Here is a 27,226-nt window from a genome sequence, read left to right on the forward strand (position 1 = left end):
TTTTGTTCACTCTTAATAACAACGGTGAGGATAGATAGTTTAGTACATTTTATTTTATTGGTGAGAAGTACATTCTACTTACTAAAATGTACTTTAATACTCAATCGTTAAGTTCATCAAATTCGAATTATTGTCCGTGGTACTCCTCAATTATACTAGCAATCGCGCTTGTGCAATTGCTTTTGAGCTTGGGAGCAAATCGAATATCGATTAAACAGTCCAAATCGTTGTTCTCAAGCTTACGAATAAACTCGCTTATGGATTAACAATCCAAATGGTTGCTCTGCTGCCTTTAACATATGAATGACTATACCCCTCAGAGCTCCCCGTCTGCCCGTCGTCGGTCTATTCCCCGAGTATTTTTTAGTATTTTTCCTGAGGTTTGGGTTTCATCTTTCTTGGAAAAGGAAAAAGGGTTTCGTCTTCCTCTCAAAAGAAAAAAGAGTCTCATTTTACCGTTTGTGTTTTCAAATTGAGAATTAATGTTCATTTATTTAGATTTAGTGGGTACTGAAATTACTTTTCTGATACATCACCTTGACGCAATTTGGAAACACCTTTGACAACATCCAATAGCAAAATGATAATTTGTTGACACACTTTGACAACACATATGACAATACACAGTAGCAAAAAGATAATATGCTGACATGTTTTGCCAACACGTATGACAACACACAGTAGCAAAACGTCAATATGTTGACGGTCTTTTGGGGTTATATTTTGTAGGTTCATTTTGTATTTTGGTCAATAAGGCTCCCGAAGGTCGAACATTAAGAGGTGTACGATTTTCCTCGATGGGTTCCTCCACAGGTTCTAATGTCTTGGGAAGTACCCGTACGGATGTGAGACTATGAGATAGAGATAGAAAACTTCGATGTAACTAGTGGAAGAAGTATCTGCAACTCCAATTGGTATTGTTTGCTCGATTTAAAATTTAATATATTGACACATGTTATATGCTATATACCTCTAATATGTTTAATTAGCAGGGTCTACGAGGAGAAGTGCTTACACATATGGATGACATATGAAATCTTCCTCCTAGAACTCGTATACTAGTAGAAGCTAATGAACACGATCAACACATAGGGAAAAAAGCATTGAAGTTGGCTAAATTTCTTGGAACACTTGCTCAGACTGGCTCACTATGCCCTTTGAATACCAAACGTTGGAGGCTTCTCCCCAAATATGTGCCGAATAAACTATAGCAGATAGTTCATATAAGGAGTACATAATAAATATATTTTAGGGAAAAGTACAAAAATCCCTCCTTTACTTTGCGGTTGGGACAAATAGCACACTGTCCTTTTTCCAAGGACATATGACACCCTATTTTTTGCTCCGTCAAACATAGGGGTACTTCCATTAGTTTTGCAGTTAGAAACTTATTTTTTTTAAAATAAAATATTTCTAAATTCCAAAATTACCCTCGTAGAGTGCGATTTGTCCTAACATAAAACAACAATGGGGCGACGTGTTCCAACGATGTGAAGACCACATCGTTGATTATCATACAAGCACCGAACAAAGCCAAGAAAAGCATCAAGTAGTGACTGCTCTTATACTTTTGAAGGGCCCTTCGAGTTCTCGAATCCCTCTTGCTCTTTTTTATGGGGTCTCATACAAATGCATAACTTCATCAACACTCCTATCGCAGGGCAGGAGGCCAACTTTCACGTGCTTGCACAGTAACAAGTATAGAGCAAAAGTACCGCATGCAGAAGGTTTGAAAAAGTAAGTTACTAATGAAAGTTTCACAATAGAGTGATCTGAAAGTTTCGACTTTGAATGTATTCATTGCTTGATACTCTTATCCCAATTTATGAAGCTTCAATACGAGATGAAATTTCCTTTGAAACTATCATGTCTTTGCTATTAGTAAAAAAAAAACTTAAAGGCTGGCTAAGAACTGTTCTGATCAAGAAACCAAGCAAAGGACTTCTGGTGCCAAAAAATCAGCAGTTTAATGTCTCGCACAAATTCCATATAGCTGGGATCAAGGTTTAGTGCGTATTCATGTTATTGATGTTACGAAAGTCGATCTCACATCGACAACATTTGTGTTCTGCAGACAATATTTAGTTTTTGAAGATAACAATATACCGTTTTCCACATCAACATCTGATTTTCCTTCGAAGCTCAATGAAAAGGCATAAGCAGACGACAGAAAATCGAAACACAAACTTCACCTGAGCTCCATGAACAACAACATTCTTACCGAAACAAATTGTTGTAACTTGCAATGAACAACAACTTTCTTACCGATTATTACACAGTCAAGCACAGAAGAAACATCCACAAAGAAAAAACAGAAATCAAGAGAACAACGAAAGCATCATACAATAACAAGAACAACATAGCCACCGAGAGGGAGAGACAGCATATGTTAGTAGTCTTCCCCTTCTTCCTCTTCCTCACCTCCATCAAGATCAGCTCAGTGACATATATAACACAACTTGTAAAATCGAGATTAGCTTGGCAGCGTTCTTAGTTCAATTAAGCGGAATGTGATTAAAGATATCAAGTTCGGATTCAAGTGAAATTACCTCTACTGAAATTCATTGTGCCGAAGTCCACCGATTCTTGATCGGGGAACCTCTCCTTGTCCTAAACCTTCACGGCAGCCTCGTCGAGTCCTTTTAGAGGTAGCTTTCTCGTTCCCTTCTGAATCGCTGAGCAGGAGAAGCTTTGCCCTATTTCAGCAGTCTAAGTTTTCCCTCGATATTTACCCTAAAGCTGGTTCTCAGATTGGAAAACGAAAGAGAAAAAAATAATTGAAAAATGGCTTAAAGACGTATTGAGGGCAAAATGGTCTATTGAAAAGAAATTTAACGGTGTACCCCCTATGTCTGACGGAGTAAAGAACATGGTGTTATATGTCTCTGGGAGAAGAATGTGGTGATATTTGTCTCAACCGCAAAGCACAATGGGGATTTCTATACTTTTCCCTATATTTTATATTGGAATGTTTCTTGAATAATTTCGTATTGTAAATAATCACTATCTTTTATATTGTTATGTATAGAAAAAGTTAGTTTCCAAGATATGGTGGAGGACAATGACATCATTCGATATGTAGGAAAACTTCATCAGGTATACATCAACATTGAAGACTACACACTTCAATCCATTGCTTGAACAAGCCCATCCAATTGAATAAATATATGCAAACCTACATCTAGATTCGTTGAAGATCAATGGAAGTGGCTGGTTAAGCATTGGCAAACACCACAAGCTATGGTGTACACAGGCTAAATGCTATAATTTCATAATTTCAATTTTTCATATATTGGGGGCACATATGCATTACTTGTAATGAGCAATGGGACTAGCTTTTCAATTAGTATAATGTTTGTGTCGTTAATTATATTAATAGAGAAAGTAAGCTAATGTGAAAGAATCAAGGAAAAAGGTGCGCTAGCAACACATCGCTGGGTACACGGAGTATACTTCTCGCATCAAAATTTGTAAGGATTTAATTATCACATATATCAATATTTATTTTTCGTCTTTATTATCGCTTAATGCAAGATGAACAAATGTTATTTTCTCTTGAAATAGGTTGAGAACCATAACTGAGAACCCTCACGTTTGAAGTAGTTTTCATACCACCACAAGCACCGTGATGGATCATTAACTGAAAATGCGCAACAACTTCTAGCAACAAAATGATACATATCGATTAAATTACATGATATTTTTATTTTTTTATCAACTTTATTATTGTTCAACATGGATTTAACTTATAACAAAAAAATATAAGGAGAAGCGTTAAAGAGGGTTGAAGAATGGATGTCCACAATTGGAACTACTTACACGACTCCAGAAAGGTTCGATTTGGAAAATGAGATGTATACTAAAGTGTTTGGCCTCGACAAGTACGAAAGATTAGGGGGATATGGATATGGGATGACCCAAGCAAGATTGGATGGTACTGGGTCGTTCAAAAAGGGAAGCCAAGCTTAATCGGCCCTCCATGAAGTACTTGAAGAGGTTCATACTAAACATGCTGAGCAAATAGAAGCTATCTGCACTAAAGAAGCAGCTCGGGAAAATGTTTTAACCGAGGAAGCAAAAGTTCGGTTTTCGTGTGGAGGCCAAAGAGCTAGCTTGTTTGCTCACGGAGGCAGAAGAAAGATTTATGAAAGTGGTTAACGTCCGAGAGACAAAGTTGATGGTTGAGACCGTGAGAAGAAATATTAAACCTTCATGAATAGTGTTATGAAAAATGGAATCCCAAGTAAGTGAAATATATCCATACAAGTTTCATACATAATTTGGATGTTTTTATATATTTTGATGTAGTATTAGATGGGCAAACTAAAATGAATCTACACTTACCAATATTACTTTAATTTGTTTATGTTGTCATCTTATGACAATTTGTTGACACTGTATAGCCTGCTATAGAAAACCAATTTCAAAGCTAAAATGGTTGTTTGTTAGATATATTTTTATGTTAATATTGATTTGATATATAGTTGTTTGTTGATGCACAAAGTAGATGATTATTTGTTGGATATGGTATATTTGTTGGATATGGTATATGTTGTTGGACATGATTGATGGTGATATTGGTTTGATGAATGTCATTATCAATTGGCTGTAATGTTTTTCCTTATTAATATAGTTATTGATTCTCATTCTACCAGTTGGAAGCGATAATTCACAAAGGATTGCGCTGAGAAGACTAAGAATTTGCAATTGGCACTCCATGATGTTGGTACGAGTTCAGGTAATGAATGACTTATGATGGGTAGGAATTAGAAGTTTGTGATGTGTAGGAGCAAAGTTTTTTATGGTTATGTAGATTGTTCTTAAATATGTATGCTTGTGGAGATTTCATTATTAATTACATATGCAAATCATATATGATTAAATATATAATGTATGGTTACAGAGATTGTTCGGTGCTACTAATTTTCAATTAGAATAATATAAGAATTTCCTATTATTGATAATTTATAAATTATTTTACGGTATTTATTTATACTAGCCTTCACACATGCGCTACACGTGTGCACGATTGCTTTGGGGCCTAAGAGCAAACTTGATAATGGATTAACAGTCCAAAACATTGCAGTCTTGCATATTGTAATTCAATAGCAACATCTGCTTGAATGAAAATGCCGAAATAAAGTGCTAGGCATGTTGTAAGCTATATATGGTCTTTAAGAATCTTATAGCTAGTACTGGTTGTATTTATTTATTTTCATCTAGACCAGTGAAACTATTAAATTATGAAAGACAATATCTGTGATGTTTTGACTTTTAATCCCAAAATCGAGTTTGCTCCCAAGTGCGAAAGCAATCATATGCGCGCTTGTACTGATTGATTATTATTCAAATGATATCTTACAGTGAAATATGTTTCACCAACATTAGTAATCTATAATGAGTTTACATTGAGCAAAGCCGGAAGAATGGGATGCTAAGAAATAAGTATAACTATTGTCGTACTTTGAAACACAAAACATATCTCTTGTTCTTGGTGGCACCGACTCTCGGAGAGTTTAGTGTTCAAGCGTTAGATGGGAAGCCTTAGGTTGGAGATCTATGGAAAGAGTAAAAATTCAAGATAATGTTTTTTTTAAGGAAAAGTTATCGTTAGCATCGATTTTAACAAATTGACAGTCGATAAGCACTAAGCTTGTACCAAGGGGACAAGATGGGCTTTGTGCCTTTTTTTGTTCATCCACATGGATGTCTCTAAATTTTGAACTCTTAACTTCACCCGAAAGACAAACCAAGATATAGTACATAAAAACAATATATAAAAGCTGAATGTGCTAAAAACCTGAAGCAAAAGTCATGTATGCATCATCACAAAAGCAGCTCATCAGAAGTAGTAGTAATTCAAATTATATACAGAGGAACTGCAAAAAAGCATACTCTGTTAACATCATAACGTCAACATTTAATAAAAGAAGAAACTAAATACATTCTTTCCCCAATGGTGCAGCACAACATATGAAGAAACAACTTATGCTTTTGTTAACTTCTTTGCACCGGTAAGAGGTCATCTTTTGATGAGAAATATCCATTTAGTCAGTTAAACAACCAAAGCACTTTAGTCAGCTTTATTTTATCAGTTCTTGCAAATAAGTGGCTTCAATTCATCGTTCTACATATCCAATGACATGAAGTATAGATTATTTAAAATAGAAGAAACTAGAATTTTATCATTAAATCAATAAATTGACAAAATATAACGAAATTGAAAAAATTTAAATTTTCCATTCCTAGGCCCTAGAAATCCCAAGCGAGAGTCACCAAGGGATAGGGGTATAGTCACTTGAGATGACTCGTGACCGTGTCAGCACGACAATGGAGCTGTAGATTCGGGAAATCGAGAAGCGATTTTTCCTTCGCTATCGAGAACATCGGTGGCTTAGGAGTTGTAAAGGAGGGAAGAACTGAACCCTAATTTCATAATTATAAGGTAGAAATCGAAGCCGTTTTTACTCGAATACTGAGCTGCGAGGGGAAGGGCTACCAGCGGTTGCGGTGATGCAAAATCGAAGGCACGGCCAACGACGAGGTGGATAAGATGGGGTGATTTCAGAGGAAAAGCACCGGTTGAGGATTGGAAGAGAAGTGGAGAGCTGAAATTGAATTCGATGTTTACTTGACTAAAAGAATCTACAGAGAAGACCACCGGGATATGGAGAAGGCCGGTAGGTTTGGGAGCCGGAGCAACTATGGAGGATTGATAAAGGAGGGTCCAACGGAAGAGTAATAGAAGAAAAAGAGAGACATGGCCCGCGTGGATTTGTGGGATATTTATTTTTATTTATCTTTTATATATATATATTTTATGTGGAAACATTAGCCAGATTTCAAAAACAGTTACAATTCAGCAAATTCCCTTTATGAATAGTATTAGATAGATACTATTAGATACTAGATAAGTATTAGATATTTCTCAATATTTGCCACGTCATTTTTTATGGAGAAAAAAAAGGGAATGACCCAAATAATCGTAAACTTTACACTTTTTTTACGTGTTATTACAAACTAATTTTTTTCTATAAAAAATATACAAATTATCAATCGTTATAAGTTTTACCATGTCGTTACAATCTTCGTCAATTCTAATCGAACATGCTAACATGGCATTGATGGTGACATGTGGCTTACAGAGATTCGGTATGTACGTCCCACATAAATTTTATTACTAAAAATCATTATAAATTTTTTTAGAAAAGGACTCTATGTGCCACCATCCTCATCTTCCTTTCCTCTTCATCTCCTTTGATCAACTACACGCCTCTCTACCTCCGATAATCCTCCACTTCTGGCAAGTATCTGCACCAAGACAACGGGATGGCATGAGCCATGTGAACCTCGGAAACGCCTTGAAATGAGCTCGTTACGGGCTGTCCAAGGGCACCATATTGGTAGGGAGTGGAGTGGCAACAACAACTTTGGGAGACAGTAGCATAAAGAGTTCGTAGGAGGAAGCAACAGCTCGGGAAGGAGCTAGGTATTAGCTGCAACAATGTGAAGGTGGCGGGAGGAGCAGCAACAATAGAGCTCAAGGGGTGATAAAGGAGAAGGAAGGTGAGGATGGTGATGGTCTAAAGTAGAGGGAGAAGAAGATGATGGTGATAGAAATGGACTGTGATGGAAGAAAAGATTAGCGGCGACTACAAGGAAGATGGTAGTGATAGCAAGGAAAAGCATATAATGGAGGAAGGGATGGTCGACGCTATGGTGATGGAGGTGGCAGAGGTGAAAGAAGGCTATACAAAGGGTATATGTTGAGACTTGTCGGAAGTGGAGATCGGCGGTGGAGGAGCGTGTAGTCGAACGGACAAGATGGAGGGGAGAAGAAGATGATGATGTTTGTGTGTGCAGAGACTTCTCCTCCTCCCCCTTTTCCTTTTTTCTTTTTAATTTTTATAATGATTTCAGAGGTGTAGCTGCCTACGTAGCCAATCTTCGTGCGTTACAGGTCATCGTCAATGCAAGTCAGCATGCCCGGTTAAAATTGACGGAGATCGTAACGGCATGGTAAAACTTATAACGGATCGATAATTAGTGTATTTTTCATAAAAAAAAATTAGTTCGTGATAATACTTTAAAAAAAGTATAAGGTTTGTGATTATTTGGGTCATTTTCCAAAAACAAAAAACAATGACGGTGCGTTTGGTTTTAGAGTTAAAATAACTTTAATTTTGATTTTGATTTTGATTGTGGAAAATGACAAATGAGATGGAAGTATAAATTTGACTTGAAAAACGTGTATTTTTGTTGTGTAATATGTTGAGTTAAAGTTAAAATTAAAATTAAAATTTTTTAACTTACAATCCAAACAAGGCCTGAATATTTTATGGGACACGGACCGGGATCCATTTTCCCACGAGAACCAAACCCGACTTCAAGATCAAATCTTGGATCCATTTACCCACAAGAACGAATGAACGCTCCTCCCATTTCGAGTCTTCGGACGAAATCGCCGACTTAAATCTCTTCAGCCCATTTTCCCCCGAGAACCGACATTTCCTTTCGGAGCTTCCTTTTCTGACGACCGATGGGTTCGATAGACCCGCCGAAGAGCGAGGACAACGGCTCGGCCACCGCCGCTGTCGATCTGAAGTCGATCGCCGCTGACGGCATGCCCCCTCTCCCGGCGAAGCAATCCAACGGAACCGTGACAGAGCCCGATGCGGCGTCCAAAAGGAGGAAGGCGAGTATGCTCCCGCTTGAGGTCGGCACTCGCGTCATGTGTCGTTGGCGGGACGGGAAGTACCACCCCGTGAAGGTCATCGAGCGGCGGAAGTTGGGCCCTAATGGCCTCTGCGATTACGAGTATTACGTCCATTACACTGAATGTGAGTTGGATTGGATCTCTAATTCAGTCATGCAATTTACTTCCGCCCCGATAATTTCTTGTAAATTTGGGTAATTCTCGTTAGGATTTACGCTTTAGTTTGGATTTTAGGGTTTTAAAGTGGAAAATTCTGGAGGAGGAGAAATTGGACGCAAACATGCTTAATTGGGGGTTTAGGGTTTCGAGGGTTCGCTAATTTCATTCGATAATCTTCACTGATATAGAAAAGATGTAAAATTGATTTCGATTAACGAATTTGTTCCCTATGGTCACAGAAAAGGGCCGGTTTTTGTAATCTTTTTCCATTTGTTTTGTTTTGGCAGTCAACAGGAGGCTTGATGAATGGGTGAAGCTTGAGCAACTTGATCTTGATTCAGTGGAGACTGTTGTTGATGAGAAAGTGGAGGACAAGGTTGGAAATTTTCCAAGCACAAGTCGAACACTTTTTGGTTCGTTGCTTTTAATAGTTCTTCAAGAACTCTGATTACACTCGATTGGTTTTGCAGGTGACTGGGTTGAAGATGACGCGACACCAAAAGCGAAAGATTGATGAGACCCATGTGGAAGGCCATGAGGAACTTGATGCTGCCAGTTTGCGCGAACATGAAGAGTTCACAAAAGTAAAAAATATTGCTACGATCGAGCTTGGCAGATATGAAATAGAAACGTGGTACTTCTCTCCCTTCCCGCCGGAGTACAATGACTGCTCTAAGCTCTACTTTTGTGAGTTTTGCCTCAATTTCATGAAGCGCAAGGAACAGCTTCAGAGGCACATGAGGAAGTGTGATCTTAAACATCCCCCCGGTGATGAAATATATCGAAGTGGTACATTGTCAATGTTTGAGGTGTGTTCTGGAAACTGGTGCCAGTGTGAATTTAATTCATTCAGGTCGAGAGTTCAATGCCATTATCTTCCTTCCATGAATCATATGGTCACGATTATCCTTCTTTGACTTCATATTTGCAGGTTGATGGCAAAAAGAACAAGGTTTATGGGCAGAATCTTTGCTATTTGGCAAAATTGTTTCTTGATCACAAGACTCTTTACTATGACGTTGATCTCTTTCTGTTCTACATATTATGTGAATGTGATGATCGTGGATGCCACATGGTTGGATATTTTTCGAAGGTAATGAGGATCTTCCTGTGATTTTGCTAATTTGCAGCTTGCTGGAAATACTGCAAATTTTATTTGCTCAATCAACTCAATGTACTATAGCTACTAGACCAATGTACTATGGATGATATCCTGCACCCTGGATTTTTAGAGAACCTATCTAGTTCTTCACATTTCTTGTAAGGCAACTATGTCCTCAGGTTTGAAATTTTGAGTATAGAACAAGGATGCTTCATCTCTAGACTTCGTGATTTCGATGAAAGTCCTGGACGTAATCAACCTAACTATCCTCAATCTCTTGATGTAGGAAAAACATTCGGAAGAATCGTATAATCTAGCTTGCATTCTCACACTTCCTCCTTATCAAAGAAAAGGCTACGGGAAGTTTCTTATAGCATTTTGTAAGAGTTCTACGATCCCCTTTGCTACTGGCTTTTGCTTTGTTAGAGTTCATTGCATTCTCTTTTCTACACTCTGCAGAAGTGATTTTAGTGCTTGCCATTCGAACGTTCAGCATATCAAGATGGCACCAGAGTTCATTATATTCTCTTTTCTACACTCTGCAGAAGTGATTTTAGTGCTTGCTGTTCTAACGTTCAGCATATCAAGATGGCACCGGATTTTTAATTTCGGGATTACAGTTTCTTTGTCTTGATATCTGAAATCAGGAAAAGTCGCTTGCTTAATGAAAAAGTAGGAAAAAACATTTGCTAATCAATTTCCTGATATGTAACAGCATATGAGCTTTCCAAGAAGGAAGGCAAGGTCGGCACACCTGAAAGGCCCCTTTCTGACCTTGGGCTGTTGAGCTACAAGGGATACTGGACACGTGTTCTTTTGGACATCTTGAAAAAACACAAAGGCAATATATCTATCAAGGTAGGCTTCCCCTTCCCAATTCTGCTTCTGCTTGAATTTCAGTAGTGTAGGGAGCATCCCTCACATAGCATAGGGTTGCACTTAGTAATTGATAAAACTCTTTGAATGAAGTTACCCCTGAAGGACAAATAAAACGAGTAGGATGAAGTACTGTTCAGGAAATTCATGATTTGTTGTTGGGAAGGCCAATAGAAGTTTTCTCTGTTTTCCTTTCTTTCAAAATTTCCAGCTATGTTGGACATTGGGCTTCATAGCTGCCGCAGTTACTTGACCAGAGACACCAAGAGTAGATGACTTATTTGGTTGGAAGAGAGTGTTTTGATATGATAGAATACTTAATGAAAACAAAGTTGTAAATGCTTTGGTGCACTTTGATCAATTTTGCTCTGCCATATCATGCAGGAGCTCAGTGACATGACTGCTATAAAAGCTGATGACATTTTGAACACCCTTCAGAGTCTCGATTTGATTCAGTATCGGAAGGGACAGCACGTAATCTGCGCAGACCCGAAAGTGTTGGATCGCCACTTAAAGGCAGCAGGTCGAGGCGGCCTCGAGGTCGATGTTAGCAAATTGATATGGACTCCCTACAGGGAGCAAGGTTAAAAGGTCACTGGGTGTTCTACTTCTTTGACTTGTAGCATAATTCTGGTTGTACATATATGTATGCTGCCGGCAGTAGCAGCGATAACGGATGGTTCTGAACTTGGATAGTCTCTGGACCAGAAAAGTGGATTGGTCCCTTCAAACGTCTAATGTAGTCAGTGTTTGCTTTTATATGGTGTTGATTCAATCTCTTCAAGCCTTTTTAAGTACTTCTGCTTCCATCACTTGTCTCGGATTTCTCAGCACTTGCTCGGAATCGGCTATTATGTTATAGATATTGATTGGATGCTCCCGTGAACAAATCCGGTTCTTAACAATCATTCTGAAAGCCTGGCTTGGCTTGGCCATGATAAACACAGAAGGGGTGTGTGTAACTCCTCAGCGTGGCAATTACCAACTTCCTCTCCTAACGTCTATGTCAATAGGTTTATTAGCAACATAGCCGTAATTATGGAGTAATAGAAATTCAAAATCAGTACGAGCTCTGATTTTCATAAAACAAAGTAGAGAGATCTTAACATCAATGAGCTACAAGTAATTATCCAACAACAGAAGAAGTCAGGAATGTGAAACTCAATCCTGCAGGTCACTGTATTCGGTTTTGTACGTGGGTCACTTGGGCAATTGGATCAAAGCAAATGCTTTATGATACACGAACCGAGATGGCGGGTGATGCAGCAAAATGATACAGCTCGGTAAAATTCTCCCTCTTGGTTGCACTGTACATTTAACTTGCCAACTTTGTGGGAAATATGGCGTCACAGGTACTTTCCAGACGAGACAACTTGGCGCCAATTAAACCAAACATCCATTCCATCTGATCAGGTACTTCGGACGATAACTTGGGCTGACTATGAAGATCCATCTCTATCTCTAAAACGAGCCTCTGAGCGTGCTTTCTGCACTGAGAAGTGGTAAAACTTCATCCCCCTGCTCCCAGATTATTCACCCTGCAGAGCAAGATAATAGACCGAGAATCGATGAAAGCTATCGCTGGTTTGTCTCTTCTGCTGTTTCACTTTTCGGTACAGCTGCTTCATTCTGCACGAATGGAAGTCAAAAGCTCCTTCCTTGAAGCGAGAAACTGCATCATCGGTCTCTTCTTAGAAAAACTCTCTACTCCTCTCATTCATCTCTACTTTTCTCGTATCTACAGCTTCTTTTACCGTTTAAGCATGTTCATCAACAGTTTCTGAGGTGTTTGAGTGGCAACACAGTTTCCCTTTTAACATTTCAGGGTCAGTGTCCGGGTTCTCCCTTGTTCTGTACTAGGAATAGTTGCTGCACTTTCATCAGTCTGAACCGAGAAACCATCAAAATCAGTTGTAAGCGCAGCTGAAAGTGCCCGGGCAGATTCCATATCTTTCTCAAACTCGGGCTCGTCAATAGAAAGTGCTTTTGCATCGATACTTGGGAAGCACGCTGAGTTGAACTACTGAAACAATGTTGTTATTGAGGCAAAAGCAATTGAGCACACGTGAAGCGTATGCAAGAGGTTTAATAGCGAGAAATGCATAAATCAGGGCTAAAAATAACTCTTGGCTATTATAAATTTGAAAACAAATGAGATCAATTTAAATTTCACATGACTTGGCTAGTGGTAATATTTTTTGTAATGCCCCATCTTGCATTGGTGCCATAATATGGATAATTGAAGGACTAACTTAGAAGAAAAAAGACGTTTTACAGGCTAGTGGAAATAAAATGCTAATAAGAGCCCCAATGGGTAAAACTACAATATCTAATTCAATAAAATAGAAATCATAATATATATATATATATATATATATATATATATATATATAAATAAGATTCAAGGTGGACCTGACCAAATGGCCTCAGAATACTCCGTTTCTAAATGAAATCTTCTCAGTTTTTTGAGTTTTCAAAATTTTTAATTATTTTTAATTATAAAATTAGTAACAAAATCTTCAAAAGAAATATTTCATTTAAAAAATCGAAAATACCATAAAATCTTTTGGATACTATAGTGACATCCAATTAAAGGCAATATGAATTTTTTAAATGGACTTTCTAGGTTTTTTTTTAAATTTTATAATTTTAGGAATTACTTTTAATAAAAAATATTTTTAAAAGATATCTCATCATAAAATCTGATTGATTTCTTTAATTTTGATAATTTTTATATTATTTAATAAATATTTTAGATGGCCTCATAATGCTCCGCTTCTAAATGAAATTTTTTGTCCTCACTCTTGCCTTCTTATAGATATAGTTATATATTTTTATTATTTTCTTGAACTATTTTTATCATAAGAAAGTAAAAAAATATATATCTATGTATCTATGAAAGCAAGATATGAGATGGGCCCATCAGATGGCCTCATAATGCTCCGTTTCTAAATGAAAATTTCTCGATTTTTTGAGTTTTTAAAATTTTAAAGGGCAAATTATACAAAAAAACCTAAGTTTTGTAAAATATCTCAGTTCTGTTTTAAATTTTGTTTTGTAACAAAAAAAATCACATGTTTTGATAACCGTCTTAGATTTGACCTCCCGTTACCATTCCGTTAAGTTTGCCGTCTACTTGCCTACGTGGATTTCACGGGACCCACAAAATTTACACATCATCTGATCATCTTATCTTTTCTTTACAAAAATAACTTAAATTTTTAGAAAAGTCTCAGTTTTTTTCCAAATTTTGATTTGTAATTTAAAAAATACATATTTTAAAAATTTCTCATAAATGGTCCATGAGAGGAGATGCTAGCCAGTGCCGACTTTAAAGCAAAAACATATGGTTTTTTCATTACATATTAAATTTATAATGAAATTGAGACTTTTTTGAAAATTTGAAGTTTTTTATTTAACCTATCTTATTTGTTTATTAACTTATGTCTAAAGTTAACCGTCCATGTATGCAAAATTGACAGAATTTATAACGGAGGTCATTTTCGAGACAATTTAGAAAACTTATGGTTTTTCTTGTTACAAAACAAAATTTAAGACAAAATTGAGACGTTTTACAAAATTTAGGTTTTTTGTGTAATTTGCCCAATTTTAAAATATATTTAATTATAAAATTAACAACAAAATCTTCTGAAATAATATTCCATTTAAAAAAAATAAAAAATCCATAAAATCTTTTTGATACTACGGTGATCTTCAATCGAGGGCAATATGAAGGTAATATGAATTTTCTAAATGGACATCCTAGATTTATTAAATTTTTTAATTTTCGGAATTATTTTAATAAAATATTTTTTAAAAGATATCTCATTATAAAATATGATTTATTAATTTATTTAATTTTTATAATTTATATATTATTTAATAATATTGATTTTTTTAATATGAAAGTTAATATTTCATCCCAGATGGTTTTAAAACGTTATATTTCTGAATAAAAGTTTCTTATTTTTTGAGTTTTTAAAAATTTTAAATTATACCAAATTATAAAATTAGCAACAAAATCTTGTGAAATAATATTTCATTTAATAAAACCAAATACCATAACATCTTTTAGATAATACGATGATCTTCGTTGAATGCAATATGAATTTTCTAAATGGAACTTTATAGGTTTTTTACAAATTTTTAAAATTTTGGAATTATTTTTAAGAAAAAATATTTTTAAAAGATATCTCATTATAAAATATGAATTCTTGATTTTTTTAATTTTTATAATCTATATATTATTTAATAATCTTGAAGTTTTTAAAATAAAAAATAATATTTATCACATAAATATTAACATCAAAATAAGTATATATTATTAAATATTCATGTGTAATATAGATATATTAATATTTGGTTATGTGGACAACTTTTAGTATATATAGTAAGAAAAAATATACATGAATTATATTATTTTATAGATATTTATTTTTTAAAAATAGATAAGATAATATTCTATAGATATATATGGAATTTTCTAGATTTATTTAATTTTTTATTTTCGGAATTATTTGTAATATCAAATATTTTTTAAGATATCTCATCACAAAATCTAATTTCTTGATTTCTTTAATTTTTTTTAATTTGTACAATATAATGTAATTGAAATATATGAGAAGATTTATTATATGTAGAAATATTATTTAATAATCTCAATTTTTTAAAATATAAATTAAAATTTATAAATAAATATTAACATAAAAATAAGTATATATATTAGCATATATTCATACATAATATAAAATATGTTAATATATGGTTATGTGGACAATCTTTAGTATATATAATAAGAAAAAGTACATATGAATTATATGTTTTTGCAGATATCTATTTTTAAAAATAGATTAAATAATATTTATAAATATATATAAATTATATTTTATTTTCAAAAAACAAATCAGATTTGTTCATCGAAAAATAAAAAACAAATCAGATTATATTTTATGTATATCTATATTTTCTATTATAATTATAAATATGAATTATCACACATAAATAGGTCTTAAGGAATATGTCTATAATTAGACGCGAGTTCGCGAAACTATGTCTTTCTCTAGATGCAAGTGAGTTGATTAAATTTATGCTTTAATTTTTCTCTCATTTTTATCAAAATTTTTCATTTTTTATTTTTCTCTAATTTTTTGCTTTTTTTTTTTCACATTCTTTTTCAAGATTGGTGATGTGAATTTCATCTCTCGAAAGGTATTGCTACATCTATATAGAAACTCTCAAAAAGTAAGTTCTTCTATTGTTTGTTAGTTTTATTATTTTTTGTTTCACTTTTGATTCTCCAAGCAAATTTTCTTTTAAATTTTTAATTATAATTTTTTTAAATTGGTAAAATTTTTCGTGCAACGCACGGGCTTCACGACTAGTTACTAATAAAGGAATACAAATAGTTCCACAACGAGTATCGAAATTGAAATCTCTTATACTACTGCGCTATACCCTCGTTGATTGTTCGATGATTTTTACATACAATGTAGGGCAAATTACAAAAAAAAACCCAAGTTTTGTAAAATGTCTCAGTTTTGTCATAAATTTTGTTTTGTAACAAAAAAACCATAAGTTTTCTAAAATGTCTCAAAAATGACCTCCGTTATAACTTCCGTCAATTTTTGCCTACGTGTGACCTATGTGGACTGTTAAAGGGACCCACCATCAGCAGCAAAAATTGACGGAAGTTATAACGGAGGTCATTTTTGAGACATTTTAGAAAACTTATGGTTTTTTTTATTACAAAACAAAATTTAGGATAAAATTGAGACATTTTACAAAATTTGGGTTTTTTTTTTGTAATTTACCCTACAATGTACCAGTCACGATCAGTTTTCTTTTTCCTCGAAATCTTCCGCCCTCTCCAAAATCAAGCTCAAGTCAACTGCTCCGAGCGGACTAAATCTACCTATATTGTCATAGTAGACAGATTTTATATATGTGAACGTATTTTTTGGTAAATCTTCTCAGTCTATGGTAATCAATCACATGATGATGAACAATCTCTTAATATGACCAAGTCTTGGTAATGGAGGTGCTTTTGTATGGAGCACATCCCGCACGAGAGAGATAATCCTCAACGTAGATCTTGTCAAAGAGATGTCTCAACAATCAACATTTCTTTTCTATGAGTGTAATTTGAAACTTGTATTGACCACATTGTTTCAATTTCAGTGAGGTTAATCTTCTCAGTCTATGGTAATCAATCACATGATGATGAACAACCTCTTAATATGACCAAGTCTTGGTAATGGAGGTGCTTTTGTATGGAGCACATCCCGCACGAGAGAGATAATCCTCAATGTAGATCTTGTCAAAGGGATGTCTCAACAATCAACATTTCTTTTCTATGCGTGTAATTCGAAACTTGTATTGACCACATTGTCTCAATTTCAGTGAGGTTAATCTTCTCAGTCTATGGTAATCAATCACATGATGATGAACAACCTCTTAATATGACCAAGTCTTGGTAATGGAGGTGCTTTTGTATGGAGCACATCCCGCACGAGAGAGATAATCCTCAATGTAGATCTTGTCAAAGGGATGTCTCAACAATCAACATTTCTTTTCTACGAGTGTAATTTGAAACTTGTATTGACCACACTGTCTCAATTTCAGTGAGATTTTTATCTTTTTCTTCTAACTTTTTCCTTAAAAGCCCGTCGACTTCGTATAGGGATGGATAGAAGGATAAATAAAAGAGTAAAAAGGAAGTCTTAGTTACGAGATTCAAACCTAAAACCCTTAGATCTTAAGTAAAGGCATGTGCCATTTAATTGCGCCAAACCATCTTTTCTCTTTTACTTCTTTTTTAGGATAAGTTTCAAACGGATTTTTCAAATGACATAAGCGATGACGATCACGTAACATTGAACAAGTACTTGAAGTAAACAATCTAAAAATCTATAGCCATATATGCAATAACAAGTCATTAGACAGTTTCATTAGCCTTCCAAATTTGGTATGCCACACCAAATTCCAATGCCAAACTACAGATGGATATATAAATGATGAATTTGACTGAATTTCATGTGAAATATTTCTTTTCCACCTAATTTACGTTTGACCTATTTTACGGTCGTGCATGCTGACTTCTGAAACACGACTACATTTTTAAAGAGCAGACACCACCCACAAAAATCGAGACAAAAATCATAATATTTTACTTGTTCAAGAATCAGGGAGGTTAATTTCTAGGAATTAAGGTGCTGAGGGATACATTATGGCTCAATCATTTTCTTCTTTATGAGTCAAAATTTGATTCCTAATCACATCCATGTATGTTGGACTTCTAGCCCTCTTAATGGAATAGGAGTTTCCACTTTCTCATGTCTTATATATATATATATATATATATATAATTTTGCAATAGATGTATCATCTAAGATTTGATTTGGTAATCAATAAGGATTAGTTTAGTTTTGAATCTTGTGAATGATAAAAATTTATGTTGGAAGAGCTCTACTCCTTTAATGGGCCAATCCGGTTCGAACTGAGTTAGTCTGAATCCATTAAACTTCCGAATACAAGAGCAAGTGCCGAAAAAAAGATTTGATTTAGTAGCGGTGTCTTTTTTTTCTTTTTAATTTTTTTTTCCGTTGGAGTGGGTTCTCATAATCACTTTTTTGATAATTTTCAAGTCACAATGTTGGTGAGACATCTGTAAAGCATAATTTAGATTGTTCTTAACAGTTGCAAACGCGATTTAACATGGTGGTGTGAACATTACTTCAGGTTGCTTTGCATGGACTACACAGTGCATTAATGAGGAGAAACAAACATAAGAAAATACTAGGTTTTCTTGTCCATACGTTACCCGGGGCTTTTTTTTACAACAAAGATGTTTCTATTGACATAATTCTGATTTAATTTTTTACATATATTTCAAAAATACCCATATAAATTAATTCGAGTAAAATTTCTTTTTAAAAATTTTTATTTCTAAATTAAATTAATTTAAATTAAATATAGAAGTAAATATTATTTAAATATTGACATTTTAAACCCTATTTCAAAAAATATTTACCGTTTCAACCCCATTCATTGCGTAGTTATTGACCTTTTTAACCCTGTTATCAATAAGCATTTACCTCTCTAATCCTATTTATTACATATGATATAACTTTATATATATATATATATATATAGATGACCGAAAATATACCATGAACTTTCTTTTCTTTTTTTAATCACCATGAAATAAAATCGCTTATACTATTCATTTACGTTACATGCTAGAATGGCTCTTCAAGGTATCACTGATGTTCAAGGACCGTGCATCATCTAACTGGCTTATTAACAACAACGTTCCTTGTCGCCCTACAACTATCTTAATTCGGGGTCCTATGAGGCCACCATAGTGGAAAAATATTCAAGCTTGACCACATAACGAAAAGATGTCGGAGACCAGTTGCATCAGCCAAACTTCAATCTCACAGCCCTTGGTACTCCTTGAAATGCCATAATTAAGCCCGTGAATGTTGTAATTTTGCGATCACCCTCATATTTCCACCCTTTTTTTTTTCTAATATTTGGGTGAGTACGTATTTCCACCTTTTAATCATGTAGATTTTCCTAAAACGAAATTCAATAATTTCAGCGACCCTAACGACGAAATAAGCGGAAAAGAGAATTGGGAACAAGATAGGGAATTGAGGGAGCACTTCGCTCCCACAAGCATGGCTTGGCCAGTGCGAGAGACGCGCTACGGAGTCTCATTCATATGGCTAATGGCTACTGCAGTCTGTGAATACGTGATAGTCATCAGTCTAAAATATTCAACTAATTTGTGGTTTTAAATTTTAATCAATCAATTAAAATTCTTATTGTTAGTACAAAGTAATTTTATCCTTAAAAAGTTATGAAATATAATATATATATAAACTTGACTTTCCATAATAAAGAGGGATTCAATAGTAAAAACCTTACTAATTAACATATAAAATATGCTCAAAACAAACTAAATGATAAACAATAATTGTTCAAGTAGTAGTAACATTATATGAGCAAGAATAAAAAATTGGGTAAATGCATCTAAATTCATGAAGTATGCATGAAATTTCAAATCTAATACAAAATCAAAAAGTAGCACCAAAATACATGAACTATTATGTAAGTTCCACATCTATCATTAGTTAGTTTATTTGACCAAATTGCTGATGTCGCATGCATATTTGGCTAACGGCTCCTATATGGCAATTAACCGTGGTTGATGGTGCCCCGTGGTGATCAAGATTGGCTGACTAGGCACTACATATATATATATATATATATATATATATATTAAAACCATTTTGAAAAATTTTAAAAAAATTAAAACGATGGGGTCTCGGTGTTAGCTACCACCCCCAATTGGTGTCATTGGTGACCACAATTGTCTCGAGCAACCCCAATTAGGGTGGTGGTGATAGCCAGAGTCGAGGACCTACTGGCCAGGATCGAAAAATCCCCAAATTTGGGGGTTTTTCGATTATGGCTAATGGGGCCTCGACGTTGGCCGTCCCCCTCCCCCGAATTTGGAGTCTCTGGACACAATGGAGGTCACCGACAACCCCAATTGGGAGTGGGGTGATGGCTGGGTCGAGGTCCCACTAGTCGAAATAAAAAACCTCAAAAATTTGAAGGTTTTTCAATTTTGGCAAGTGAGGCCTCGAGGCCGGCCACCATCTGCCCAATTGGGGTTGCTAGAGACAACTTAAGTAACCGACGACCCCAATTGGGAAGGTGTTGGCCAACGGTGAGGCCCCTACTGCCAGCCCCTGCCCCTTTCTCCATTAGTTTTGTTTTTTTTATAAATTTTTCCTAATGATTTTAAATAAAAAAAATATGTGAAGGTCACTTAGCCAATCTCGATTTGCCTTGTGGCATCATTTAGCTCCCACATAAGAGCTGTCAGCCACTTATGTGTGCTATGTCAACAATTTGAACGGGAAAATTAACCGACGGTAGATGTGAATTTATCCAATAGTTCATGTATTTTGATTCTACTGTTTGAAGCCAGGGATAGATTTGAAATTTTATGCATATTTGATGATTTTTGATGCAATTTGCCCTTTGATAAACTAATCACATTCTCATTTTGCTTATATAATAGCTTCAAATTACATTTTCATTTAATTTATTTGATTAAATATAAATGGTGGCGAAATCATACTGTGAAGCTATTCATTATTGGCAAAACTGTTATAACATGATTATCCTAAAAGTAGATACCGATGCACCCATTTTGGCACATGAAGTCATAATGACGGGCATATCTTTCTTTTGCAAAGAAAACGCCTATTATGGACCATTACTTACATGTTAAATTAAAATCCTAAAGTAAGATCAAAATAGACTTATATCATATAAAAACTTCCGTTGTCGTGTTGCATGAAACATCCATTATTTAGATATTAATAATAGAAGAGAGATACATTGCATTTCATTTCATAACTAATGGTGTATGATTACATTACTTAAATAGGCTACGACCTGACATCAAATAAAAATATTGGAATAATTTAATGTCGTAACTTTTACTTTTCCAAGAAACAAAATCAAGTTGTTGCTATAATAATGACGTATAAGATTTCTAAGTATTTTACTGTATGTGCATGTTATAGTATCTTAAGAGCTATCGATGACGATTATTTATCATTGCGATGGTTTATTTTGCTAGGTAGAAATCTATATTTTTCAAGCCTAACAACAGGTCATTTTTTACTTGCAAAGCCAGTTATGGATTTGTAGGATTCTTATAAATTGAGCTATTCACATTATTCTCATCCAATCAATTGAAGTTCTCAAGTTTTAAAAGTGTGAAACTTCTCTCTCTCTAAACCTTTTGCTTTGTAAGGCATCTTATTCTCACTTCCCCAATCCTCTCTACTTTCTATCAACTTATTGTAATTTTTCATTTTTTTATGCAATTTTCTATGTAATACTTATAACTTATTTAATTTTATGTGGTTGTATTGAACCCTAAATTACCAACTAGGTTTGATATAGATGTACATTAAAAATGTGGAATATTTGTTCCAATAATGGAGGCTCTGATCCCATCCGTTAGAGATCATGAACGTCTTCAAACTTTTTTATTTTTCTGGCACATTTTAATTAGCTATGGATAATTTTTAAAGTTACTTATGATCGTTACATTTTTATGGATTACTAACGCATTTTGTCAGCACCCAATTTTGGTCCACCGGCTCCAGAGAGGCAAAATTGTCATTTTACCACCCGTGAGGAAAGTATTTCTGATTAATTACTTGAGTATTCACGACTTTTTGGAAATAGTAAATTTTCTTAATTTAACTCCAATTTTATGATTTTTTCAAAAAGAATACCATTTGGGACGTTTTCGAATTTCGCGTACATCGACGTCAATTTTCAAAATTCGGGACAAAATTCTAGATAGAAAATAAATTCATGGCATAATATCGATCAACAAATTTTTCTGAGCACGAGGGCGGTCTCGAATTATTTTTCAGACGTTCGATCAAAAAGACATAATTTTCAATTTTGTACGCGCGTCGAATTCGAAAAAAAAAAAAAGAATGGTCAAACGGGGTTGACCCTGTTGTCCCTTTTCCTGTTCTTCTTCTTCCTCTATTCTCTTCACGTTTTGCTTTCTCTTTTTTTTTTTTTCTTCTTCTGGCAGGGACGCGATCCCGTGACCACGGCGCCGATTGAACCCGAGCCTGACCTCCCTCTGCACACGCCAACGTCTTCCTCTACACACGCTAACGGAATCGTGCACGCGCTCTCTCTCTCTCTCTCTCTCTCGGCTCTTTTGGAGAAAAACCCGCGGCTCAGGATTTGGAAAACGGACGAACGAAAAATCCCGGAGCTGGCCGATTCTCTCAAGGAAAAGAAATCTCCAGCTCACGAACAAAAAGAGGCTCAGCTGGCTTATTCTTGGGGGGGGGACCAAAAAAAAAAAGACTCTCAGCTCAAAAAAATGCGCTGGAAAACCCGGAACTCGGACCGGGGCGGCGGCCGAAATCCCTCAGCTCATCCACAGACACACACGGCCCGCAGCTCGCCTTTTATTTTTCGGACTCCGAGCTCATTCCGGTCCGGACGCTCCCAGCTCCAGACCTCTCCCCTCGACCGCAGCTCTCCCGAACCCCCAGCTCACCCACAACCCTCGGCTCCCACACCGACTCCCCCCTCAGCTCGTCCGGACACCGCCCAGCCCGAAACTCACTCACTTTCCCTCGGCTGGACCTGCGACCATCAGCTCCACGACGCCCTCAGCTCGGCCGCCAAACCGTCTCCCCTCTCCCTCTGAGTTTCGTGTTCTGCTAACCGGGTCAATTTCTTTTCTTTCGGGTTAAACAGGTGAGTCGCCCAACAGCCCAACTAGCGGCCTGGTCCAGCAGCGCCGGTCCAGTCCAGCAGCGGACGGCCCAATCCAGCAATGCCTCAGCCCGCCAGCAGCGGCCCCAGCCCGCGTCCAGCTCAGTTCGGCCCACTCGGCCCATTCCGGCCCAGTCCACCCCACCGGATCTCGGCCCGTCACAGCCCGGCCCAACTCGTCCAGCATATATTTTTTTAATTTACAGAATCACCCCTCAACTTCCCGAACTAGGTAAATTCTCGACTTAGTGGCATGATTAGGACTCTATTCCTGAATATTAATGCTTGCTTGATGGATATAATGTGAAATGAGTGTTCTTGGGTCGCGTGGGTGATCGAATTTGTCCCGAACTCGATTTTACGAACTTTCCGTTTTGTCACATTTCAGTTCAGAGGATGCATTTTATTTTTTTCAGATCAGCCCTGAACTCTAAAGTTATTTTCAATCAAGTCCCGGTCATTTTACTATTTTTCAATCAGTCCTTGGATTTTTCAGAATTTTTCAAGCATCCGAAGGAACTTTCCAAGTTGTTTCAGTTCAGTCCTGGGGCCATTTTTTCGTTTCCAGATCAGTCCAGATTTTCAAATTCATTTCAAACAAGTCATGGGACATTTTCAGTAATTTTACATAGTCCCCAATTTTTTCAGAATTTTCAAATCGGTCCCCGGAACTTTATCCGAATTTTCAAATCAGTCCTTGCTCTTTTAAAATCGTTTAATTCAGTCCCCCTAGACATTTTCTAAAGTATCCGATCCTTTCCTACTTGGATCACCCACTGACAATGTATGTGCCCCATTTAAATATTTTATTTTTGTAATTATATGTATACAACGTGACCGTGTCGGAAATTAGAGTTTATCGGGCGGTCAACTAATGGCTATCTCGACGGCTCGAAATCCGTAGACTAAAGCGTTTGGCAAATTTTTAATTAACCTAAAATTCTACATACGGGATAATCGGGACGTTAAATTTGGCTAAATTAAATCACTTGATTTCTTTAATTGGATCGCACGAATTAATTAATAATTTGTAATCGCGTCGACAGTTCAAGAACTGTTAATCATGCCCTTTTCAAAATTCACAATTTCAAAAGCACCGAGATACGTACAACGTAATCTTGATTTTCATGCACACACATATTTACCGATTCAAGGGCATGATTACCGGTTCTTGTCCTGTTGTAATCCTAGCGTAGGTTTGTGTTTAGAGCGGGTTGAAACATGGGAAAACAAATTAATCACAAACTCGGCTTAATCAAATATGGGCAAATAGTCAAGTAGAGGGTTACGTTTTGGGTTTTAGGTGAAAATACTCTTAATCTGTAAAAGTCATATTGTCACGATATAAAATAATCTAAAAATAACCCACTCATTCGAGACTTGACTATGGACATCATGTCTGTCGAGTCCGTTAAATGATGCCGAATGCTACATACCATATCCATCATCCCTTTTGTTTGTTTTAGGGTAGGATTTGTATGCCAAGATACCCCGGATAATAATTGATTAACTCACGTAAATTCGGGAATAACAAAATCTCATTGTTCGTTTATTTGTGCTTACTTGTTACATTTTGCACTTATTTGTTATTCGGGTCGAGCCTGACCATTTAGAATTCGATTCACACTGGGTCCAATGCCCATAACCTTCGATCACGGGTTCAATACCCCCATACACCGAGTGCGTATTTAATTTAATTTTTGATCTTTTCCAAAATCATACGGTGAGCATGAGTGAAATACCGGCCGAACGCGAACCGACCGGGATTCAGTCATTGTAATTTATCTTTTATTTGAGAAAACAATATAAGGGTTTTATGATGCATATTTATTCATGTAATAATCCCGTTCGGAGAGTGGAAGGTTCAAGTGTCTATTCGAATTTATGGTGTCAAAACGGGCGAGTCGAGTGCAACCTTAAATCATGCGGTAAATAAATAAAATGGCAAGCCTAGCAAGCTAGAGTATCTAAAGGGCGTGTGGGATATAGGCCTTCACGTAATAGAACCCCCGAATTCGGAATTTTCGGTTCCGTACAGACCATTGCCTTAGCATTTTAGGTGTACCCCATGCCCCTAGACCCGGGTAACTTGCCGGTCCTCGACTTTCGGGTCGTAAAATGGCAGGTGGCGACTCCTTCTCACGTGTGTCCGTCGCGCGTTCCCGGGAATGTGGACACTCCCAAGCCGCGTTGCATTTAGGCGCGCGCATGCGTGCCCCGACGAGACGAAATTCGAGTGCGCACAGCTTGGCGACTCCACTGGGGACACTTAGAGGGTTCGGGCTCATTCTCGCTTGCTTTGTTTGCTTGTTTATTTATCGCTTTTAGTAGTTTTTTCGTTTATCTACTTTACGCACTTTTATTTCTCGCACAGGCATTGCATATCATACTAGCTTCTAAGTACTTATGGGTTGCGTCCCACGATCGATAATAAGAGCATAGGTTAGATAGGGGTTCGAAGTAGGGGTACGACGCGTAGTTCGACTGTCGCTTAGGCCTTGAAAAGAATTCCGCTCGATTTCAAGGAATTGAAACCCTTGAGTCGGGGGCCCCTATCCCTAGGTAGCACGGTCCTTGTAGTGTCGAAACCATGCATACTGCAGAAGCTCCATGCCATCTTCCAACCCGACTTCAATAACAGTCCATCGAGTCGGCCTGCGCGCCATTTGAGTCATTTTCTGTTTTTGAGAGAGATGTACGTTGTATACATTAAGCCGTGGGCATTTATTTTCTATACCCGTGCATCATCTAATTTCAAAATTAGGCGTCGTTTGTATTAACTAGTCCTAAATCAGTTTTCCTTTCATCTTGGTAAGAGATAGCGCGCTCGGTCTCCTTTCCACACCTCGACAGGGTCACGCCACCACTCGAGGAAATCAGTCATATATGGGCTTATTTGCGCCAAGTCGACCGCGATTACATCAAGACTTTTGTTGGGGATATACCAATGCTAGCCATCCGCCGAGTGAATTGGAACTTCTTGGGAGCAGAGGTGACGTTTTGGGACCCAGCCCACGCCGTCTTTAACATCCAAGGTATCGAGCTCACACCTACCATCGAGAAATATCGCACTCTCGTCGGAAGAATTGTAGTCACCCGCGGAATTGTGGAACCTAACTTTCACAACACCCGACTTGTTTTGGTATCGCGCCTACTCGGGGTGCATGGGTCTCGGCTACAAGCCGAACTTGCATATTCCGGTGGCACAGAGATAGTCACCGCGAAACTCCTCCGTTTTATTGAAATGCAAACGCGCGAGGTTCAAGGGGATCTTTTACAAAAGAATTTATGTCATGCGATCTTATTCTTAATTTTCGGGACTCTATTATTCCCTCGCTTGGCCGGTCACATTGACGCAGCCTTAGCTAGCGTTGTCCTCCAAGTGGTTGGAGGCCGCAAGTACGAGGTGGCCTTTTTGGCCGAGACCATACGGTCCCTTGATCGCGTTACGAGAAAGACCGATCGAAGGTTGAGAGGGTCCCCAATCCTTTTGCAAATTTGGCTTCAAAGCCATGCAAATCCCTTCGGCCTTGTTCGTCCGGTTATGTTTTTTATACGTCCGGAGTCTATCATTTCGCGGTTACTACCTCTGTTGCGTGTGGAGGAACGCAAGATCTCTGAGTGGATCAAAATTTTTTCGCGAAATATCACCAAAGGGCTTTAAATGGCACGCCGCGTGGATGCCACCCGGACCCATGACCCTTAAATGTCTTGATTTAAACGGAGTACCACTCGTGAGCCATGCGGGGTCCACCACCTATTTTCCGGCGTGAGTAGTGAGGCAGTTAAGTGGCTTACAAACGGTTCCCAAAGGTATGGCGCGAACCAAGTTCGAACACGCTTGGCGGGAGGACCAGACGTCCATAGATCGCCTAAGTGAAATCGAACGGGTTATGACTGCATGGCAGACTACGGTCATCGAGCATCCTTACTTCCTCGAGCACCCGACCCAAGATGAACGGGACTTTCAACCCACGGAGGAATATATCCTCCGCTTTTATCGATGGGGTCCATCAGAGAATGATGAT

At 36.8% G+C, this 27,226-nt stretch overlaps 1 protein-coding gene and 1 long non-coding RNA gene across 2 annotated transcripts; both read left to right on the forward strand.

The window, feature by feature from the left end:
- Nucleotides 1–8,422: 8,422 nt before the first annotated feature.
- LOC116197502 (histone acetyltransferase of the MYST family 2-like) lies at nucleotides 8,423–11,630 on the forward strand. Its single transcript, XM_031527668.1, has 7 exons — nucleotides 8,423–8,840; nucleotides 9,163–9,251; nucleotides 9,346–9,684; nucleotides 9,807–9,968; nucleotides 10,264–10,357; nucleotides 10,693–10,835; nucleotides 11,238–11,630. The coding sequence occupies exons 1-7, from the start codon at nucleotides 8,540–8,542 to the stop codon at nucleotides 11,439–11,441; spliced, it is 1,332 nt and encodes a 443-aa protein (XP_031383528.1). The 5' UTR covers nucleotides 8,423–8,539; the 3' UTR covers nucleotides 11,442–11,630.
- Nucleotides 11,631–22,420: 10,790 nt separating this feature from the next.
- Nucleotides 22,421–26,509, forward strand: LOC116194218. The gene is made up of 2 exons (XR_004154383.1): nucleotides 22,421–23,430; nucleotides 26,015–26,509. It is a non-coding gene; the product is annotated as an uncharacterized LOC116194218 (long non-coding RNA).
- Nucleotides 26,510–27,226: the final 717 nt, after the last annotated feature.

The sequence above is a fragment of the Punica granatum genome, chromosome 2 (assembly GCF_007655135.1).
Source record: "Punica granatum isolate Tunisia-2019 chromosome 2, ASM765513v2, whole genome shotgun sequence".
In the NCBI taxonomy this organism is placed as follows: Eukaryota; Viridiplantae; Streptophyta; class Magnoliopsida; order Myrtales; family Lythraceae; genus Punica; species Punica granatum.

What these genes read in the sequence shown, in the direction of transcription:
- LOC116197502 (XM_031527668.1), top strand. Translation starts at nt 8,540, where the DNA reads ATGGGTTCGATAGACCCGCCGAAGAGCGAGGACAACGGCTCGGCCACC. An exon ending in ATGAGAAAGTGGAGGACAAG is followed by an intron (nt 9,252 to 9,345) that starts GTTGGAAATTTT and finishes TTGGTTTTGCAG; the next exon opens with GTGACTGGGTTGAAGATGAC. An exon ending in TGGTTGGATATTTTTCGAAG is followed by an intron (nt 9,969 to 10,263) that starts GTAATGAGGATC and finishes CTCTTGATGTAG; the next exon opens with GAAAAACATTCGGAAGAATC.